Consider the following 19,767-nt stretch of genomic DNA (forward strand, 5'->3'; position numbering starts at 1 on the left):
GAGTGTATCTTTAATTTTCCTTATGTCTGTACATATAAATCTTGTAGTAGCCTGTAACTACAGGCATTTTGCTTGTGACACAGGGATGCATAAGATCTGTTCTGCTATCTTCATCATTAGGCATCATTTGCTGTTCTAGTTCACATTCCCACAACTTTGTGATAATGTTTAATCTTTAAAAAATCCCCCTCCGCACATAAAACACTCACATATGAATAGATGAGCCTTTTAGGGAACAGGCGAGGCTAAGATAAAGCTGTTAATTTTTTACAGACTTCATAGTCTGAAAACAGGTGTTATCTCAGTGTTCCTGAATTTCTCTTTAATAATGTGACGTAACCTCAAAGGAAATCAGTAGTTACTCGTTGAACAGTGTTCTAGATGTATGTAACATTTTCTTCAGTCTATGCAAAAAAAAAAAGTTAACAGATAATCACTAACCAGCTGTAATGGCTACTTTCAATTTAAAATGTCCCCCAAAATTTCATGTAACTCTAATAACAAGAATCAGTCAACTAGGGTTAACATAAAAACACCAGTTGTGAAGTTAATTGTTAACACTGCCTCGGTGTATTTGCTTTAAAACAGAGCATTGTAGTCACTGCAACCCATGGTCACTTTCTGTAGTGCTACAGGCAATAATCAGGGCCACTTTAAGTGGGGCTCTTAGAGCAATACTGTTTAGTCCACTCAGCTCAGAGGACAGCTTTCTGAGGAAGCCCTCGTTGATCAAGGCAGCATAGAGTTGACAATAGGATGCTGTGTCACTTCCTTAAACAGTATAGAGTTATATAAGATGAGACAGGGTTGTAGGGGGAACTGAAGAAGAAAGCATAAATACTGCATATATATATATCTTCATATACATATATGTGTGTGTGTGTGTGTGTGTGTGTAGCCACACTTTTCACCTAAATTGTGAAAGAGTAAAACAGGAAGAAACAACAGAAGTTCATCTTACCAAATTCAAGTTCCACTTTTAAGATGAGTGTGTGTTTATAGGGTTGAGCCTAACATGTTGTATCCCTTCCCCCGTTGTTAGACAGATTACTGGCTGCTTATCAAAGACCATACAGGAAGGAAGATATATTTGCCATAATATTCATGGAACCCAGGTGATTTAGAGGTCCTTCTGGGCTCCAACAGATTCAGGAACGTCTTTAAAAACTACAGTTATGCAACTAAGTTTTAAACTAACAATATTCAAGGGGGAAAATACTGAAAATGTCTTTTTAAAGTAGGGGGAAAGTTCAATCTGCTTCTGTTATAAGAAGTCTAATTATTATATTATATTATATTATATTATATTATATTATATTATATTATATTATATTATATTATGAAAGGTGTTTGTAATAGCCGCTTTTCAGGGTAGTACCGCCTACCAGTTGACGTCATCAACCACATGACTTCATGAAACTAGGACTTTTTGAGAAGGATAAGTTTCGAAGTTTTGGAGCACTTAAAACAGTCTTCACGCCTAAACCGTGAAAGCTATTTAGGATTAATTGGATTTTATTTCTTTAGTGCGATAATTTCCCTGTAATGTAATGTCTGCCGTTGGTAGCGATCGCTCCGTTGTCTTTGTCATACGTCATTGTCTCCTCCCGGAGCTTTCGGCCGAGATCAAAACAAGCACATACCAGTCCCTGTAGGAAACACTTGTAGGCTGGGATGTACTCGAAGAAGACGAAACTTGAGGCCACAGCCGATCTTCGTGCAGCAAAATAAAACAAGACTTTATTGAGAACATACGTGAGGGTATGTTGACTCAAACTTATACTGCACTTTTTCACTTTTCTATCGCAGTTATCTGTAACCGCTAACGATTCCAGCGACTGAGTGACTTGTGCTTTGATTTATAGGATCAAACCATAAGTATTATTAGATTTAGCTGAAGATAAATATTAGTTAAATGTTTTCATATTAAAATCATTGTTTCTGTTTTTATACAGTATTTTTGTAGTCAGGAGCTTTAGTTTTTACGGTAATACTAAAAGTTTCTTTTCATTCATTTTCCAACAAGTCACAAGATGAGGTTATAACTTACCGATGATAGTGTATAGCCACTAATGCATGGGTATGAAAAATATAAAAATAAATAAATAAATAAACCCTTCAGTGGCTGGACATTTTTCTGCTTATACTTTAATATTTCTACTCCAACAAAAAAGACTTTACACTGTTTTATTGGTACTTTTACTTGAGAATACTGAAACTCTTTACGAAGGAGTCATTATTGGTAAAAAGAAAAAATGAGCTTCAACCAGATATTTTGAACGTGAACTCATCATTTAATTTCCTAACACATATACACATATTTAACCGTAGTTATTAATATCTCTGTGTCTCTTGTTCTTAGATGCTTCTTTTCCTGTCCGTGCTGATCCTCTACGTGCCGTTAGAGGGCAGCAGCTCACCAATCAGTTGCTACAATGACCAAGGAGATGCTGTTGATTGGTAATTCATTGATAACAATTCATGAGAAATCACGTACAAAAGTCCCCCTTATTTGTTTGTTTTAACCTAGATGTATTATTCTGATTAAACAGAAGCAATATTTTCAATAACAGTTTAGCATTTACAGACATGCACCAATATAAGCAGTTCTTACATGTACAGCCTTTCTGTCTGTGTCTCTGTTTGATTTAGGTTCTATATATACAAACTTCCCAAAGAGCATGGCAGTAAGTCTCCTGAACGAGGTGAGATGTATTTGCTTTTGGACCAAGGAAGTGAAGGATGGACTAAAGGGAAGGGGACAGTGAATGACACCACGAGCGCCCTGGGCAGGACGGTCGGACAGCTGTACACGCAGGGGAAGGTTTGTTTCCATCAGGTTTCTTTTTTCTGCTACAAATGTGGAACTGAGTACAAAGTTTAAAAACTGTAAGCTCAGTTTCATTTGGAAAAACACCCAAGTGAAAGCAAGTGTTCTTCAAAATGCGATTATCATACTCTTTTAAGTTCCTTATTATTAATTGATTTAGTATATTCACAATTAATGCTAAAAGGCAAAAAAACGTCAGCTGTTTTAAGACGAGTGGACCTTCAGTTTATATTTGACCCCAAAAATGATGTCATGTTTTAGAAATACTGATTTGTCACAAGATAAAATGTAATATTCTCCCAAAACCATGTATAATAAAGTTGAGTTGAACTTCCAATTCTTACGACTCACAAAACTTAAAATACATTTTTGTTTATCACAATAGCCAAAAGTGACAGACAGTGCTGGTGCATCGACTTCTGTTAACTGCAGTAACTCTTTGCTTTAACTACATGCAGAGCAGTTATGCTTACGTGCAGATTTTAGTCCTAGAAAACCACTGAGCTTAGGGTATTTAAAATTTTCCTGCTTCTTCTTTGTGACCCCAGTCACAAGACTTCTTGTTTCACCAACATGATATGCAATAATAAGCATTTTTTTCATAGACATCTGCTATATCCAGTTGACATTGTTAGATCAGAGGAACAAACATATAATGAGAAGTGAAACTGCATCTGTTCATTCAGGTGATCTGTCTTTCTGGCTGGTGATTGTGCAACTAGGAGGCAGAAAAGGTCATTTACTAATTGAAAACTTGATAGATTCATCAAAACATGTCAGAGAGTTTGTGGATACGATTCTGAATCAAAAATTACTGGATGCAACCATCTGTGCGTAATTGTATTGGTTAACATCACCGAAAGTGATGGATGTCAGTGTGTGCTATTTTATTTATTTGTTTGTTTTCTTTTGAGGTGAAAACATTTGTTTCTATTTCTGTGATTTCTATTTCTATTTTCTATGATCGGTGAGTACACATGCATGAAGCTACAGTTAAAAACCTTTTTGTTTTTGTTTTTTTTACAGAATACAGACATTGCATACATCCTTTACAATGACCAGAAGCCACACGAGGACTCGTCTGGTGACAGATGGGTTCATAACAGTGAGAGCAGAGGGGGTCACACGAAAGGTGAGCTCTCTGATTGTCCCAAGACTGCAGAAAGTTTTGATTAATACAGCTCTGTTTTCCAAAATCTTGGAATAGTATGAAAAAAATGAGATGAGTAGGGGGCACTACTCCACACCAAAATGAGCCAGTTGAGGTGTTCCGGGCATGTCCTAAGAGGAGGAGAATCTGGGGTAGGCCTGAGACTTGCTAGATAGATTATATCTCTTGATTAGCTTGTGAACATGTTGGTAGTCCCCCTGGATAACGTGGTTAGGGAGAGAGACATCTGGGCATCTAAGCTTAGACTGGTCCACGACCATCAGCGTAACTTTGTGCTGAACATTGGGAGGTGGGGGTGTAAAGATCTCTGTCTAAATAGATAAAGAAATCTGTGTAAATTCCCAGATGATTGAACATGCAATTATTTTGCTGGTAATACCTGAAACGAGTAAAGAAAATCAACAGCTTATTTATGCAAGATAATTCATAATTTTATTGGGGGGGGGGTTATATTGGTTGGGTCTGATTATTGGGGGGGGGGGGGGGGGGGTCATAACCCCCCTAACCCCCCTGGAAATTATGCCCCTGTCCACAACCTGGTCGTGGATAAAGAGCGAATGGATGGAAAAAGCAAAAAATTTTTAAATCAAAAAAAGCATAAAGACAACCTATCACATGTTCAAGCTCCTCTTTTTACTTACATGAAAAGTATACGGTATGTTCATTAGAAATTTGATACTAGGAAGATTTAAAAACGCTGCAACAAGGGCAAAAAAAAGTCTGGCAAAGATTTGTTATAGTAATAAAAACATGTTGAAACATCTCCTTATCAACCTCACGTTCTTCTTTCATCATTTATATGTTCTAATTCTACTTATTAAAAAAGAAGTGCAGATTAATGCGCATTACAAATGAGCATAGATAAATATATTTTGTTTTCACTTGAATGTCCACGTTAACCATCTTCAGGGAAAACGTCTGATGTATTTTTCTTACTATTTTAATATCTCTGCTCCTCAGGTGTTGTGCTGCTGGATAAAAATCAGGGTTTCTGGTTGGTCCACAGCACCCCTCAGTTTCCTCCTGTTCAACAGGCAGGGGAGTATTATTACCCCAGCAGCGGGGAGAATAATGGGCAAAACTTCATCTGTGTTACATACCCGCTCGACCATTTCCAGACCATCGGTAAGACTGGAGCCATGCCATGTGGCCTCTTAGCGAAGAAAGAGTTGATATAAAAATGCAGTTAACACTTAATGAGGATGTTTAAATGGATGATGGTATTAGATTGCAATCACAGTATGAGTGCTGGGAGGAGAAGGTCCAGACAGCTAATGACGATTCATATTCTGTTCCCTGTCTGCAGTTATGTTGGTCTGACTAAATATGCTTTAATTAACAAGGAACTGAAGAGTTTCTTTTCAATCTCATATCTTTATTAGGGTAATATTTTTGCTTGGTAGTTAAAAAGTCAAGCTGTTGTAGCCTGTGGTAGTATTTTGTGAGAGATTACGAATAAGAAGTTCATGTTTATGTAGTTTACTGTATCAGCCAAACATCTTAACCATGTTAACTTAAGGCCTGCAGACCAAACTGGGGCTCACAGAAGCTGTTGGATGTTCTGCCAACCAATTTCTAATATACTAAATAAAATAGAGATAAAAAGAGATTCCATTTCGGTTTAGTGTAATCTCAGCTACGATGTAGCTGTTAAATAGAGTAAAATATGTATTTGCAAAGTTTTTGTAAGTTTCTTATAGTCCCAGTAGTCTGGCTTCTCTAAGTCACCCCCTTCCCTCCCACTATGGCTCAGGAGGTAGAATGGGCCGTCTACCAATCAGAAGGTCGAAGGATTGATTTCCCAGCTATTCCAGCTTGCATGTCGAAGTAGCCTTGGACAAGATGCTACACCCCAAGTCACCCTATGCATCCACTGTGTGAATATTATACAAAGTGCTTAGGTATAGAAATATAGCTTATATGGATGTGTGTGTGATTTGGTGAAAGAGGCTTTTTGTAAAAAGGACTTTGAGTGCTCAGTTAGAACAGAAAAGCATTATACGAATACCAGTCCATTAACAAAAGAAAAAAAAAGAAAGTAAAAAGACAACCATGCAAAGTGTTTTGGTTTAATGCTATTTTATATTTGTCCACATAAAGGACGACCTGCTCTATTCATCTCCAGCTCCGCTTTTATTCTTGAACCCTACAAAAGTAGTTTTGCATCATTCACAGTTGAAAATAATCAGTATTTGTCTCATACTTTGACTTTAGTGAGATTTCTCAGTTTATCCTCCTTATGAGTTAAGCTCTCTTCCTCTTTCTTTTAAAACAACTTAGTTTGCTTGCTGTTTGGGCTTCTGTCCTCTCAGTGACAAAATCCAGGTAGTCAAGAATTTTAAAAAAGCCTGATTGACACTGAATCTTTATCGCAGTCTGAACTAGTTTTTTTCCCCGTTTTTTTCTCACAGAGCTTATTTGATTACGATTAATATGAACATCCTCACTGGAACTCTGTCTGTTGGACTGAAAACAAGGAAAGTAAAAAGCAACCAGTCAATATCATCAAACATCGTAGCGCTTTCTAATTAAGTTCATTGATTAGTGATTGTGCATCTTTGTATATGAATGGTTTACTACTAGTGCACCATACCAGCACTTCTTGCTATTCATATTAGAAGTATGAGATAATGCATCCCTGATGAAGAGGGAGAGATATATGCAATAAAAAATACATATATATATATATAATAGTTAATTTATATATACCTAAGTTTTTTGACATGGTTAACAAAGTTACAAAGTGAAAAGAAGAAGCAATGTATTTAAGTAAATGGCAGTGCAATTTTTTCAAACTATAAAGCATATTTTCATTATTAGTCTTACATATAAGACAACTTTTATACTCTCTTTGTCACAATCCAGTTAACGGACTATGACAAAGAACAGGAGACAAGGTGAGTTGGTAACTTGGTAGACACAACTGATTTACAAAAGCACAGCTAAATTTAGACATGCTTGTCTGCGGGTCAGTCGTGTAGTGTAGACTATGTGTGGATGAATGGCAGAGAAACCCAAGGATCACACTGAGATCACACCAGAGAGTGACTGCGGAAAGTAGGGAGCTTTTATAGGTGAACACGCAGGTATAGCTCATGCTGCCATTTACTCCCCTGTCAGCTCTTACAGGACAAAGCGGAGCACAAACCAGAACAAAATGGAGACATCCAGTGCCGGGATGGCCGAGGGTCATCCATCACAAGATAGGTTAAGAAAGTCCTTCCCCAGGAATGTTTGAGCATACAGTACTTCTTTTTCTGCGTTGCGATGAATTTTTATCCTGTAATTTTGCCTCTTTTTTTAAACAGATCATGGTTGCTATTGTTTATTTAAAGAAAAAGACAAAAATCGGGCCTCCATCAACAGTTAGTAATGATTTCCCTCTGTGTTCTCTTTTGTTTAAGGTCACCTAAACAGTAAATGTCCATGTGGTGCTCAAAAATACTGCTGATTTATGCCGGTATATGTTACACACTAATAATGAAAACTTCTTAAGCACATTTAATCACTAATCTGTGTCAGTATCTACAATTATTATTATTCCCCGGAGAAGATGATTCAAGTATCGTCTGGTGCTTAATAATCGACTCAGGTATTGACACAACAAAAACAGCCTGAACTGAGATAATCAGCATAAACAGGTGTCATCACCATGTCACCCGGCTGCCTCTGCAGTTCCCTGGCAGATCCAGCAGTTGGCACAGTTGCTATGGCAGTGCCTGGGGTAATGTAATTAAACTGAGGTATGTAACCATAGAGATACTGGCCCTCACGCTCTAGCAGGGATTTGCTTTATCAGATTCTCGTCTCTCTAGCTGACATGCTGAGAGTGTCAGAGTGTTCAGTCTGCAGGGTTAAACAGCAGAAGGTGAGCACAGCCTCATCGTGTTTTTATTTTAAAGCACCTTGCAGCGTTCATTTGCACATAAATTTGGAGAAATGGAGATTTCATACTACTGTCTATAATGTTTTTATTATGTTGTCAGAATTATTTTCCTCTTAATGTTTTAATTAAGCTACTTACTTGTTTTTTTATTCGAAGCACTGCTTATGTTTCAGTTTGTGCTAAAACATTAAGTATTTAAGTCATTTATCAGTTGTCACAAACGTATTTTCTTCATTAAGCCAGGATGCCAATATCAGCTGGCATATGTGGGCAATTGGCCTCAAACCAGAGTATTAGGCAAATAAAAGTCTGTTCTGCAGCCTGTGCCAGATGAAGGTGTGTCAGGGGATTCATCGTGAGAGTCGTTTGAATGTCAAGACGTTTTAATTAAAACCAAAAATGTCATCCTCATGGTGACAGGACGAAAAGTCAGAGGATTACCAAACTCAGAAGAACTCATCCTCTGAATGCTATTAATATCTCACCAGAAATGCATAGAAACTGCAGATAGTTGTGAAAGAATTTCAGTCCAGAGTAGTCGACCAATTGGTAGACATCGCCATTACGTAGCTTTTATGGGTAAAAATGACATTTTCAGCCTCGCTTATGCATGAATGTATATAAAGAGAATAGAATTGAAGTTTTTTTTTCCAGTTTTTCACGTTCTTCAGTGCTGCAGTATGCACTGCTTTGGTTTATATTTTGAAAGGAGAGAGCAAGATTTTATTTTCCGTTTTACTTTTGTGTTGCTTTAATTTAAAATTCAGTTAAAAGTAAAGCCAGAGCAATACTTAAACCGGAGGCTGATGAAAAGAATTTTTAATAACAACCTGCTTAACTCTGCGTGATGGCGGTTCTCTGCTACATGTGCTGCAGACAGCGCTGAGCATAAGCAATAATGTATAAATAACAACTAAGTGAAAGCTGTGACGCTCAACAAACTATGCAGTGACACGATTTCTAATTTACCCCAATAATCTTTATTCCTGCGAAATGTTCTGTGTGCACAAATAAAACAAACAAAATGTCTCAGTGTTTAAACTTAGACATTTTACTGTTTCATGGAAAATATTGGCTCATTTTGTTATGGGGGCCATAAAAGGCTGGAAAAGTAAGTGGATCTAAAAAGAAACAGCTTGTGGAACATGCTAGTGACATTATTGGGGTATAAAACGAGCATCTTAGAGAAGCAGAGGTTTGCCAATCTGTTAAAAGTACATCTACAAATTGTGGAACAATTTCAGAATATTGTTCCTCAAAGGAAAATTGCAAGTACTTTGGATAGCTCATCATCTACAAAACATAATATCATGGAACGATTCCAAGAATCTGTAGAAATTTGCGCAAGGAACAACAAAATCAGTATTGTGGGCCCCCAGGCAGCACTCCATTACAATCAGGCAAGAGTCTGTCGTAGATATCACTGCACTGGCTTAACAACACTTCCAGAAATCATTGTCTGTGAATACATTTTATTGTGACATCTACAAGTGCAAAGATCCAGAAGCCCCTTCATTTTCTCACAGCTCATTTAAAATAGACTGAAACAAAGTGGAAAACTGTTCTCTGAAGAAGTCTCTCAAAAAGTGCTGCGACGGGTCTTCTCAGTTCCCGGGTGTTTGTTTGTTGTAACCTTGTTACAAGACCAGGGAATGCTACACAGTAATAAACACAGCCCTGTATCAGCTCTGTTGGAATTGAAGTTGTATGTATTGGTCTGGTGTGACATAAACGGAGATCTGATTATGGTTTTAACTTGCTTTACGTCAGGCATCAAACAGGAAGAAACTTTAAAGTTATTCCTTAATTGTATGTACACTTAGATTATACCTTAGTTATATGTTACTGTGCACAGTGTTCCAGTGCAGGTCCGTCAAATGGCTTTGAACCAGTGTCACCAGTACAGTGCTTTTTATTTGCTTTACTTAAAGGATGATGTTATTATAGGGTGTGGTTTGCTTTAAATCTAATTTCTTTTGCACCACAGGAGAACAGCTGGAGATCAATCAGCCTAATGTGTATGACTGCAGCATCCCAGAGTCCTTGGCATCCCAGGTGCCTTCGCTCGCTGCTCTTTGTGACAAAAGAAATCGGAAATATGAATTCTTTCCACATGCCAAACCTGTGTCCAATCGCAGCGTGACACTCACCTCAAAGGGTGGGACAAACTTCATCAGCTTTGCCAAAGGAGCCTCTTTTGACAACGGTACAACTTAATCGAAATGATGTCTTTTCTAAGGCTAACCCTTTTCTGTCTTTGTGACCCTGAATATTTTTAGAGCATTCGTACAGTTTACTTGCAATAAAAAATGTAAAAAAAAAACAAAAACACCCTCATCCATCTTGTGTCCCCTTCATCAGATCTGTATCATGCGTGGGTGGCCCCAACCCTCCAGTCAGACCTCTTGGTCCAGTTCTGGATTCGCTCCACGGGCATCCTTTCTTCCGACTGCTCGGATGACTGGAAGGTCCTGAACATCAAGCTCCTCAACCCTGGGCAGACGTTCTCCTTCAAGACCAGCCAGGACCACTCCAAATGGGCGGTGAGCCCCAGTGAGACTGGGGCTGGTGGAGGCTGGGTGTGTGTCGGGGACATAAACCGAGATGAGGCTGAGGAGAAGCGGGGTGGAGGCACAGTGTGTCATCGTGATCCGGTGGTGTGGAAGGCTTACCGAACAGCGGCCTTGGACTGTGAGGACTGTCAAGGAAAAACAGTCCAGTGCTGAGAGTCTGGAGGAGCCAGATGTGTCAACTTGGACATGATGAGTCATGAGGGTGAAAAAATATAACGCGAACAGGGTTTTATGTGGATTTATTTGTTACAGATTTCTGGTCACATCTAGTGAAATCTATGTGAAATATTTAGCCTTTAACATTTAGACAATTTCAGTTTTTTAGTTTAAACACATTCCTGCCAGAAGTTTTACACTAATCTAGTGATCAGTAGATGACAGTAAGATGCCAACAAACAGCAATGTAATATTTCAATCAGTCCATAGAGTCTCATCTTCAAATAATTACTATTTAACAGTAAATAGTAATGACTTTCAAGTATGTGCAGGTGTTATTGTTTATTTCAGATTTGATTCGTAGTGACCAAAAAACCAAACATCTGCATCTAATTTAGGTGTAACTAGAAGTCGTGACATTACACATTAAAGCCAGTCATCACTCACACCTACTAGAGAAGTAGACATATACTTCAAATGAAATGATCGACTCGTCCAACTTTAGCTAAAATATAAAATTTCCATCAGCCACAGACACTCATTGGGAGCATTTTACTTGTTCCTCTGTTAAGAATGATTTCATGTGGTTATCAAGGGTTATTGAGTTGTTCTCTTTATAATTTTAGATTTTCTGGAGCTGGAATAGTTATGAGTAATATGTTCATTTTGTAAAAGACAAAAACCTCAAAAGTGGCACTTTAGTGGTTCAAGCATCTTTATAACCACTGGGTACTGTTTTCAGAGAAACTGAAGAGACACTGGTGCGAACGGGATGAGTGCCGTTTCACTCACTGACATTTTCTGCTTTTAAACATTAGCTCGTTTATTCTCAGGGAGAATTCCAAACCTGCTGGTTAATTCTTTTTAATCAAATGTGGGAATGATTGTGCTTAATAACAATCTGTCACTGAGGATAAATTACAGACACTTGAATCATTAACCAGGCTTGTATGAGTGTGTATGCATCTCCAGCATGTCCTTTAGATTTGATACTTTTCCACATATATACATTAATTCTGACCCTGACTGTGCTTGAAGATTGTCTTGTCACTGGTTGTCTTGAATTTGAATAAAGATACGAAGAAAAATATGTATTTCTAGTCACTGATCCGCATCCTCTTTCCTTTGTTTACCCCTCACAAGAAAAACAGAAATGCCATGATTTTGACAAGTAGCAACAACTTTAATTGTTTTTTATGGGATACTCAGCAGCATGAAAAACATCTCAGTACTGAACATCAGTCAAAAACAATTAAAATTCATATAAAAGTAAATTTATTACCACAAAAATAGGACATACTGTATGTAGTGCATAAATAGCTTTGATGTGGAACTACACAGCACTGGAGTTGTCTGCAGTTCCTCCACGTGGGCTGTATACATTCTAATGCAAACATGAGAAAGTGAGCACCCAGCAGAGAAAGGCACTAAAACAATCTGTAGCATGGGATCATGCTTGCACGTCTTTTTTTTAATACCCACAATCCTCTCCCTGGCCCCTCAGTGCTCGTGCCTCGGCCGGTAAAAGGAGCCTCACCAGCACTGACCCGGGACGACCAGAGGTCACAAGATTTGTTTCAGAGACATACACTGAAGTTAAGATGTTCACTGAAGCCACGACGCTGGAACTGAGGCTTTGCGGTCTGTGTAAACTGCAGTGAAGATGGACTCCTGCTGAGCTACTGGAAAATCTGCATAAATTAAGTTTAGCTTATGCTCTGTTGAAAATATCAGACCTGAAAAACCTTAAACTTAGCAATGGCAGTGTTTTTCTCTTACTTATGTTCCTTTCTAGTAACAAACTGAAGCAAAGCTGTTTTAAAAGTGCTTAAAGTTCAAAGCTGCAATAATCAGTTTTCATCCACGAGGTTTAAGAGGCTGAGTGATGTTTGATCACCCTGTAACGTAGCAACACAGCTGCGTACATTCACGTGCAGCTGAGGGAGGTGACACTGTAAAAATTTCTTTGCAAATACATTTTGTCCACTTGGTTTAATTAGTCCTTATCAGCCTTCCTTGAGGTTTACTTTGGTCTCCAGCAGCTCCTGAGAAAATTATGTGGCTCTCTGACTTCTCCTGTTGGTTCACAATTGCATGAGTATTCGAGTCAGGTAAGAAAGATGACCAATCAGAGCTGCTTTTGTAATATCTGTTGGTGACAGCTGCAACAAGGTGGTATTTCTGAGTGTAAAACCAAAACAACGAGCTAAAAGAGCCTTAAAAACTGAGCAGAGCTTCAGAACTGATAATAAACTGACCGCAGTTCATTACAACAGTTTACAACAGAGTTTCATTGTTATTCTAAAATTCTGATTATTGCTGCTTTAAGTTTATGGAGAAATGAGTAAAAGCTAAAATAGCTGTCCTTCTCTGTGGACATGTCAGCCTGTTTCTTGCAGTTATTTTAAGGATTTTTTTCCTTGTTGAAACAGTTACTTGTCACGCGAGGACCTGTCACACAATGCTGAGATCACACAGACATACAAAATATATAAATATATACAAATCATATATGTCTCATTTGAAAAGCTCCAGTGTTTTGCTACAACGATGCACTTGCACTGTCTTGATTCCGATTCAGATCTCATTAAATCTCATTTCCCCCCAAAAAACACACTTCAAGTCCTTCAACAGCATCTTGGGTAATCACAGAAGCGCATTCCAACCAATCAAATCTTTTTTACATTCGGAAATGTCAGTCACAGATGAGGCACAAGACAACAAGGGATTTCTTGGTGTTTTGTAGCAATTAAAGCAACTCTTTCTTTCTGTGAGTTGTAATGATAAAAAGCATCAAGTGCTACCTGACAGGGACTTGAGAACCAGTACCAAAGGTACACTTAAAGGCTTTCACTGCTCGTCTTCGGGATGTAAATTAGCGTGCATGGAAAAGTGCAAATAGCTCTGTTGAACACAGCAGCTGGAGTTCTGAAATATCTGCCACACCTTCCTGCAAGGAGATGTTGACTGAAACACAAGCAGAGTTCTTCTTGGTGTTTTGGTGAGCTTGGCAGGAGCACAGGAGAAAGGCATGTGTAGGTTTTGTGTTGGACAGAGAAGGCCACATTTACTGTCCGTGAGAGCTCACTCTGCATTCACATTGGGAGACCATCAGAGAACTCCACCTCGGTAGACAAAGCAGACAAAAATCTGATGTCAAAAAAGATTCCTGACCAGTCTCCTTCCCTTGGCCTTGATTCGAGGAAAAGTGGCGCTCGTCTCTGTGCTGATCGGATGCGAGCCAAACGGGGAGTTCCCGTCTTTCCTTCTTAGCAGGAAATCAACACTAGATGACGTCATGGCGTAAAAGACATTTCCTGTAGCAGGGATGACCAGTTCTGTTTTAAGAGAAGAGAAAGGAATAAATACATGACATGTGAAGGCTGCTGCGCTCTAATGAGATTCATTTGCAGTGTTTAATGGATTTGACTTGTAGAACTTGTAGTAAATTGTATTTTCTCTTAATTTTCAGTCTTTTTTTAACTGCAAACCGCTCAAGAGCAAAATGTGCTGTTCTAATAACAGATATTAATGATAAAAAGTGCAATCATGAAGTACATCCTGTCTCTGGCAACAGTCCAGTTTGCAGTGAAGCATCACAAGCACGATCAGAATCATGCTTATGGGGTGTTGCTTTTTATTTTTACATTTGAATGCCTGTGGCTGTAAATTTTGCAGGACTGCCCAGGCTGACTGTTATGATATCACCAGCTGTCTGAGGGAGAATATTCAGCAGACTTCCTTTGTCCTCTGTCCAGACATGAAATGAAAATTAAACGGTTGCCATTTTGACACACTGAAGGACATCTCGTGGTCATTGCAGAGGCACAAGTGAAAAGAGAGAGAAGGGGGGGAAATCTCAAAAATGCTGAATGTGGTCCAGTAAGAAAATGATCCTCAAGGATCCAAATTTAATTGAGGTTCCAGGTTGTACAGAAAGTATTACACATGTGTAATATAGATTAAAGATTAAAATATAGATTTTGATGTCTGTCTAGCTGTTCTGAGATCATCAAAGCAGCTGATTGTAACTGTCCTAGTTAATGGACAAAGGAGGAAGCTCAGCTTTGCATTGGCAGTTCAAACATTCAGGTTTGTATTCTCTTCAAGTTCCTACATTATTAATTGGATTTTCATAATGATTTTAAATAATTATTTGATTGCACATATTTCTCATACTGTCTGTCCCAATATGTGCAAAAAGCACTTGCTTTACAAAGATCTGCATAATCAAAATGCCCAACCTTACAAATATCAGATGAAACTCCCTCAAAAGTTAATAACCTCCTGACAAAGGTAATGATTTTGTACATGTGTCACACTAGACTAAAATTTAAAAAAAAATAATTATAATTTAACTGTGGCACTGATGGGTTAGTCAAAAGAAAAAAATTCAAAATGAAGTCTTTGTCTCCTCTGAAAAGAGAAACCACTTTGACAAAACTGGTCATATTAGTAATGATGACTTTTTTAAACATTGTGTCTGTCGAATCGATTCGTTTTTTTTTTACCTTTTCCTTCAGGCAGAAGCTGTATCAGCTCATATCTGGATGCCTGTTTGGGGTCTTGATTGTGCTTTTCTAAGGCAGAGCTGATCACAGTGGGAGTCTTGTCATTGCTCGTAACCTGAGGCGACAAAGGACAATAACAGTGAAAACAGGACAGCCTGATTTGCACTAATAATAACCTGGGTCCGTTGTATCCTGAGGATCTGACTCTGATTACTATGATTATGGGGTCCTTGCAGATAGGAGGAGAAGCTGTAAGTGCAAATTGTCACTGATAAATTAATGACAAAGGCTTCTGTGCTGATTCTACTGATTTTAATTAGAGACAATTCGTACCAGAATACTCCGGTACAGGTTTCCATCCTCCAGGTCCATCCGTATCCTGATGATCCGCATGTCTGCCCCTGACCCTTGGATGTTACCAGGGGGATTGTTGCCACAGGAGGCTGATCGACGGTGTGATTTTGTAGGAGTGGTTGGAGTCAGCGTGGCAGGGTTGGATTCATTGGTAGGAGGGGACGTGTCAACATCCAGACAGGACACAGACGGAGATCTCATATGCTGCAGTGGAACAGTAATCATGAAAATGATAATGACTGAGTGGAATCGGAAACTAATCTGTATATTTAAACATGCAAAACAGTCCAGCCTGCCTACTGTGAAATGACATAATATAAACAGAAACCTGACTGATGACTGTTGTTGAGTGACTTACCTTTGTGAGCTTTGAAAGCAGGTTATTGACGGGTGAGTGAAAGTCAAAGAAGCTGTCACTGTCACCAGCCAGGCTGGTTCGGGAGGTGCTTAGACTGGAAATGCATGAAAACACACAACACAACAATCTGAGAAACTTGTCAGGGAAACTGGTTTATTTGTTACAAATTTGCAAAAAAGTTTTTACACTAAAGTTAAACTTTAGTTAAACAGTTAAAATCTAAATTTTAAGCAGCACAGGCTTAAAGGCTCAAATTTGTTTCTATGAAAATTATTAAAAAACTTAAACCTACGAAGAAACAACCACCGTGACCTTAGGTCCAAAGAGATATTAGCTTAAGTTGAAATAGGTCTGTACTTTTATTTAGTACCAGCTTATTCCACAAGATGGTGGAGTGAGTTCATGCAACATTAATTTAACCAGATTAGTCATTAAATTATTATTTAGAATGACGGTCTGATAAAACATAAATCTTCTTGAGGAAATGAAGGCAGGACTAAAAAGAAATATCAAAAATTTAACATGAGCACTTTTTTAATGGCTAAAATCCTGCCCTCCAGTGGTAAAAGTGGATAATTACAAAAAGTATCATAAAACCTAAAAAATATCTGTAACCAATCCAGGGCTCTGGTTTGTTGCCAATGTAGTGAGAAATATTTTTTAAAGCTTCTTTACTGCAGTGGTCACCAACTGACGAGTTGAGAAGCCAAAATCCGCTTCCCATTAAAATTCTATATCCTAAACTGTATATCTGGTATTGCATATATATACTTATATTTAGTGTTATGTGTATGTTTATGAATGAGTCAGGGAGCTCTGCTTAGCTTACTCTGGACACTGTGTGATAACGACAGCTGGGGCATGACCGCGAGGGCTCGGGTCGCCAGGTGCTTCGATTTCATTGGACAGCCTATAACTGAAAAATTAAGGATAACTTTATCATTCTTCATCCATCAACACGTGCTACAGCAGCTGTCTTTAAAATAATGAATTCATTCAAGGCAGTTTTTGGTTGTCTCGACTGTAACCAAATGCACACACACCTTTCCTCTTCCCTCAGAGTAGGCACGCTGTTATACCACTGCACGAAGGCCTCGTCAGCAGTGAAAACACAGTTTTTGCAGGATGATTGCAGGAGCCGGATTTGAGCTAAAACCTCAAATTCCTGTTAACAAAGAGCCATATCACCACAAAGTTTCACAACAAAAAAAACCCAACCCGTGTTAGCTGTTCTCTTATTACTGTGCCAGTTTTTTTCATCTGTATCAGAAGCACCTCTCAGCACCCTACACTTAATCATTTCCTCCCTCAGATATTATGTTACTGCTCCCTCTTACACACTCTTTTCTTACTTACACTAGCAGCTTATGTTAATGCTGCAAAAAGTGGAGCTTACTCTGTTCAAAACTGCTTAGTATCAGGGCATCAGCTTAACCAAATGCAGAATCTCTCTTATTATCATAAGCATTAAAACAGATCACGTATTCAACTTTGAACCTTTTATCTCTCAAACTGATGTGTATTGCAACACTTACTCTTCTCCTTTTGTCAAAGTTGATGTAGCCATTCTGCAAAGGAGTGACAGAATCTGTTATGTCAGCTCAAGAATTGTAAAATAAAAAGTCCAGGGGACGTGACAGAGATGAAATCAACTTACATCCAGCCTGTCTTTGACTGCCGTGTCCAGCATGGTGAGGTCTGTGAGGAAGATACCCAGGTAGGGCACGGTGCCCTGCGCGTTGGACTGTGTGAGAAATAAAAGAAAGTGTTTCATCAGTTTCCTCAGAGGTTTCTACTCACAATGTAAAGAGCCCACACAGCGAGGGATTTCAGAGCTGCCGCCTGCAGCTATTTTTCAAACAGTGGCTTGGGATTTAGCTCATCACACACATACACAAAGACAACAGCTCGCTGTTCCACTTTGCTGTTGCATGCTGGTCGATCGCCCTCACAACCCTCTATTAAACCAATGAAACACCCCCCGCTCAACAGTGTTAGTGTCTGAATGCAGAGTTTAACTTGTGTTAACCAATATGTTAAGCTGTCAGGAAAGTACTTTTAACTCCCCCCAAAAAACGTTGCCTACTCGCACATTAGTGACACGCTGAAACCACGCTCTGCAGTACATACGCTGCGCATGCAATAAGACAGCGCTCGTGTCATTCTGTAAGCCCTCAAACTTCATCTAAAACGGTGTCTCTGTCTTTTATAACGCTCATGACACGGTTGCAGGGTCTTACATCATTTCACATTTTTCCAAGGTCTACCATAAAGGACGGTGGGGGTGTACAACCCCTCAGGCTAAAATGTTTGGTATGTACCCCAGATGTGCGCTGTAAAGTTAGTGAAAATTGTTGTCTTTTATGTGCATGCAGATCTGAGGTTTTGCCTCTGCAGAAGACCATAAGGTCATTTTAAAGGACTCCTCTGCTGCTGCATCTATGTGGAAAGTCTTGATGATGTAATCCCAAATTTATTTGACACTCCACTGAGGGTTATTTAAGTCAAACTGTGGACGAAAGCTAAGAGCGGCACACTTGAGGAATTTAAGTAGAGTCCCCGTACAATCTCTTTTTAAAGGTTGTTAAGGGAGTTCATTATCACACAAACAACCCAACCTGTTTTTAACCAAGTATTCTTCCACTGTCAGATGTTTAATCTCCACATCAAGTTTCGACAGTATTTCCAGTTACCTTGTTAAGGTATCTGTTGTTGAGCCTGTTGTCCAGGTTGGCAAACTTTGACGTGCCCTCCTGCAAGAGAAAAAAACCAGAGGGAAATCCCGAGTTTCAACCTGGATTAGTAGAACGTAATCAATTCTCCTCCTCTACCTTCAGAACAACAAAAATACTTACAGTGACAACTGTATTGTACTGTATTACATTTGGTCAACAATAAAAGTACGTGTTACACCCAAAAAGATGGAAATGCCAGCAGAGGACACTGGTGTCTGCCATTAGAGGGACACCAAACTAGCACTTATTTGCACTTACAGTTGCTTAAAACTGAACACAAAATAAAAGCTCTTGATTTTGAGAGCTGACATAATTTGTATTTATGAGACGTTTTTGCTGACAAAAGGCTGAAAATGCAAAACAGTGAACTTGAAGATGATAAAACTCCCTGAGGTCAGGCCTTAGACATGCCATACATTGTTTAAATAGTTGTTATCTAACTTGGTTTTTAATGTACAACAAATTGTATATTATTAACATTATTAGATATTAATTGTATAAAAAAATATGGACTTTGGAAGAAAGTTATTACACTGAGACAGTACAACAAATCTAATAGTGGGTTATTTAAATAAAAAAGGTAAATTTACAAAGAAAAAAGAGATTTTATCTGATATTAATTTAATAAATGTTCATTTTTTGTAAAGGAATTCTAATGAACCCCATTCCATCACAAATGCTTCTGGCTGCTGTGTAATATATGCCTGTGTTAGCCAACCTAATTACATTATAAATTCCAATCTGATGCAATAAAGAAATCCCTGAATCACCACACAATTAGACGCATCTGGAGTTTCAAGGGATGCTGCTGCAGCCTGGGCCTTGTTGGAAGAAAAAAAACATACTGGTGTTGATGAGCTGATCAGGTTTTAGTGTCAGGTAATGTTAGCTTGTGGTATTTCTTTTCCACTGCCAACCTCTACAATGAGACAACGTTGATCCAACCTTTTAAAATCAAGCAATGCGGTTGGTCTTAATTAAAATATGCAGGTTTAATTGTGGAATTTCTAAAGATTTTTTTCTGGAATAATTCCTCTACCATGGTAGAATGTTTTGTAATGTACCTTTTCCATTTCCACCAACATTTATAGGTATATCCAATGTTTATCTGTGAAAATGCCTCACATTTCATCTTTACTTGCAATGCTTGCAAGTAAAGACTTTTATTTACCACTAAATTAGACACTGTAAAA

At 38.5% G+C, this 19,767-nt stretch overlaps 2 protein-coding genes across 4 annotated transcripts in view; one reads left to right on the top strand and one right to left on the bottom strand.

Moving 5' to 3' along the window:
* Nucleotides 1-1,437: 1,437 nt before the first annotated feature.
* On the top strand, nucleotides 1,438-11,708 carry dnase2 (deoxyribonuclease II, lysosomal). The gene is made up of 7 exons (XM_040030808.1): nucleotides 1,438-1,761; nucleotides 2,363-2,460; nucleotides 2,653-2,824; nucleotides 3,857-3,962; nucleotides 4,962-5,126; nucleotides 9,875-10,093; nucleotides 10,249-11,708. The coding sequence occupies exons 2-7, from the start codon at nucleotides 2,363-2,365 to the stop codon at nucleotides 10,611-10,613; spliced, it is 1,125 nt and encodes a 374-aa protein (XP_039886742.1). The 5' UTR covers nucleotides 1,438-1,761; the 3' UTR covers nucleotides 10,614-11,708.
* Nucleotides 11,709-11,778: 70 nt separating this feature from the next.
* rgl2 (ral guanine nucleotide dissociation stimulator-like 2) overlaps nucleotides 11,779-19,767 on the bottom strand; it is a 33,202-nt gene continuing 25,213 nt past the window's right edge. For all 3 annotated transcript variants that reach the window (XM_040030799.1, XM_040030797.1, XM_040030800.1), the window contains 9 exons: nucleotides 18,533-18,592; nucleotides 17,497-17,583; nucleotides 17,375-17,407; nucleotides 16,883-17,004; nucleotides 16,669-16,755; nucleotides 15,840-15,933; nucleotides 15,461-15,685; nucleotides 15,128-15,242; nucleotides 11,779-13,954 (listed from right to left, as the gene is read on the bottom strand). In XM_040030799.1, the coding sequence (XP_039886733.1) occupies nucleotides 13,773-13,954; nucleotides 15,128-15,242; nucleotides 15,461-15,685; nucleotides 15,840-15,933; nucleotides 16,669-16,755; nucleotides 16,883-17,004; nucleotides 17,375-17,407; nucleotides 17,497-17,583; nucleotides 18,533-18,592 (1,005 nt within the window). In that variant the 3' untranslated portion in view covers nucleotides 11,779-13,772. The remainder of the gene's footprint in view (nucleotides 13,955-15,127; nucleotides 15,243-15,460; nucleotides 15,686-15,839; nucleotides 15,934-16,668; nucleotides 16,756-16,882; nucleotides 17,005-17,374; nucleotides 17,408-17,496; nucleotides 17,584-18,532; nucleotides 18,593-19,767) is intronic.

The sequence above is a fragment of the Simochromis diagramma genome, unplaced genomic scaffold (genome assembly GCF_900408965.1).
Source record: "Simochromis diagramma unplaced genomic scaffold, fSimDia1.1 OVJJ01000361.1, whole genome shotgun sequence".
Classification (NCBI taxonomy): Eukaryota; Metazoa; Chordata; class Actinopteri; order Cichliformes; family Cichlidae; genus Simochromis; species Simochromis diagramma.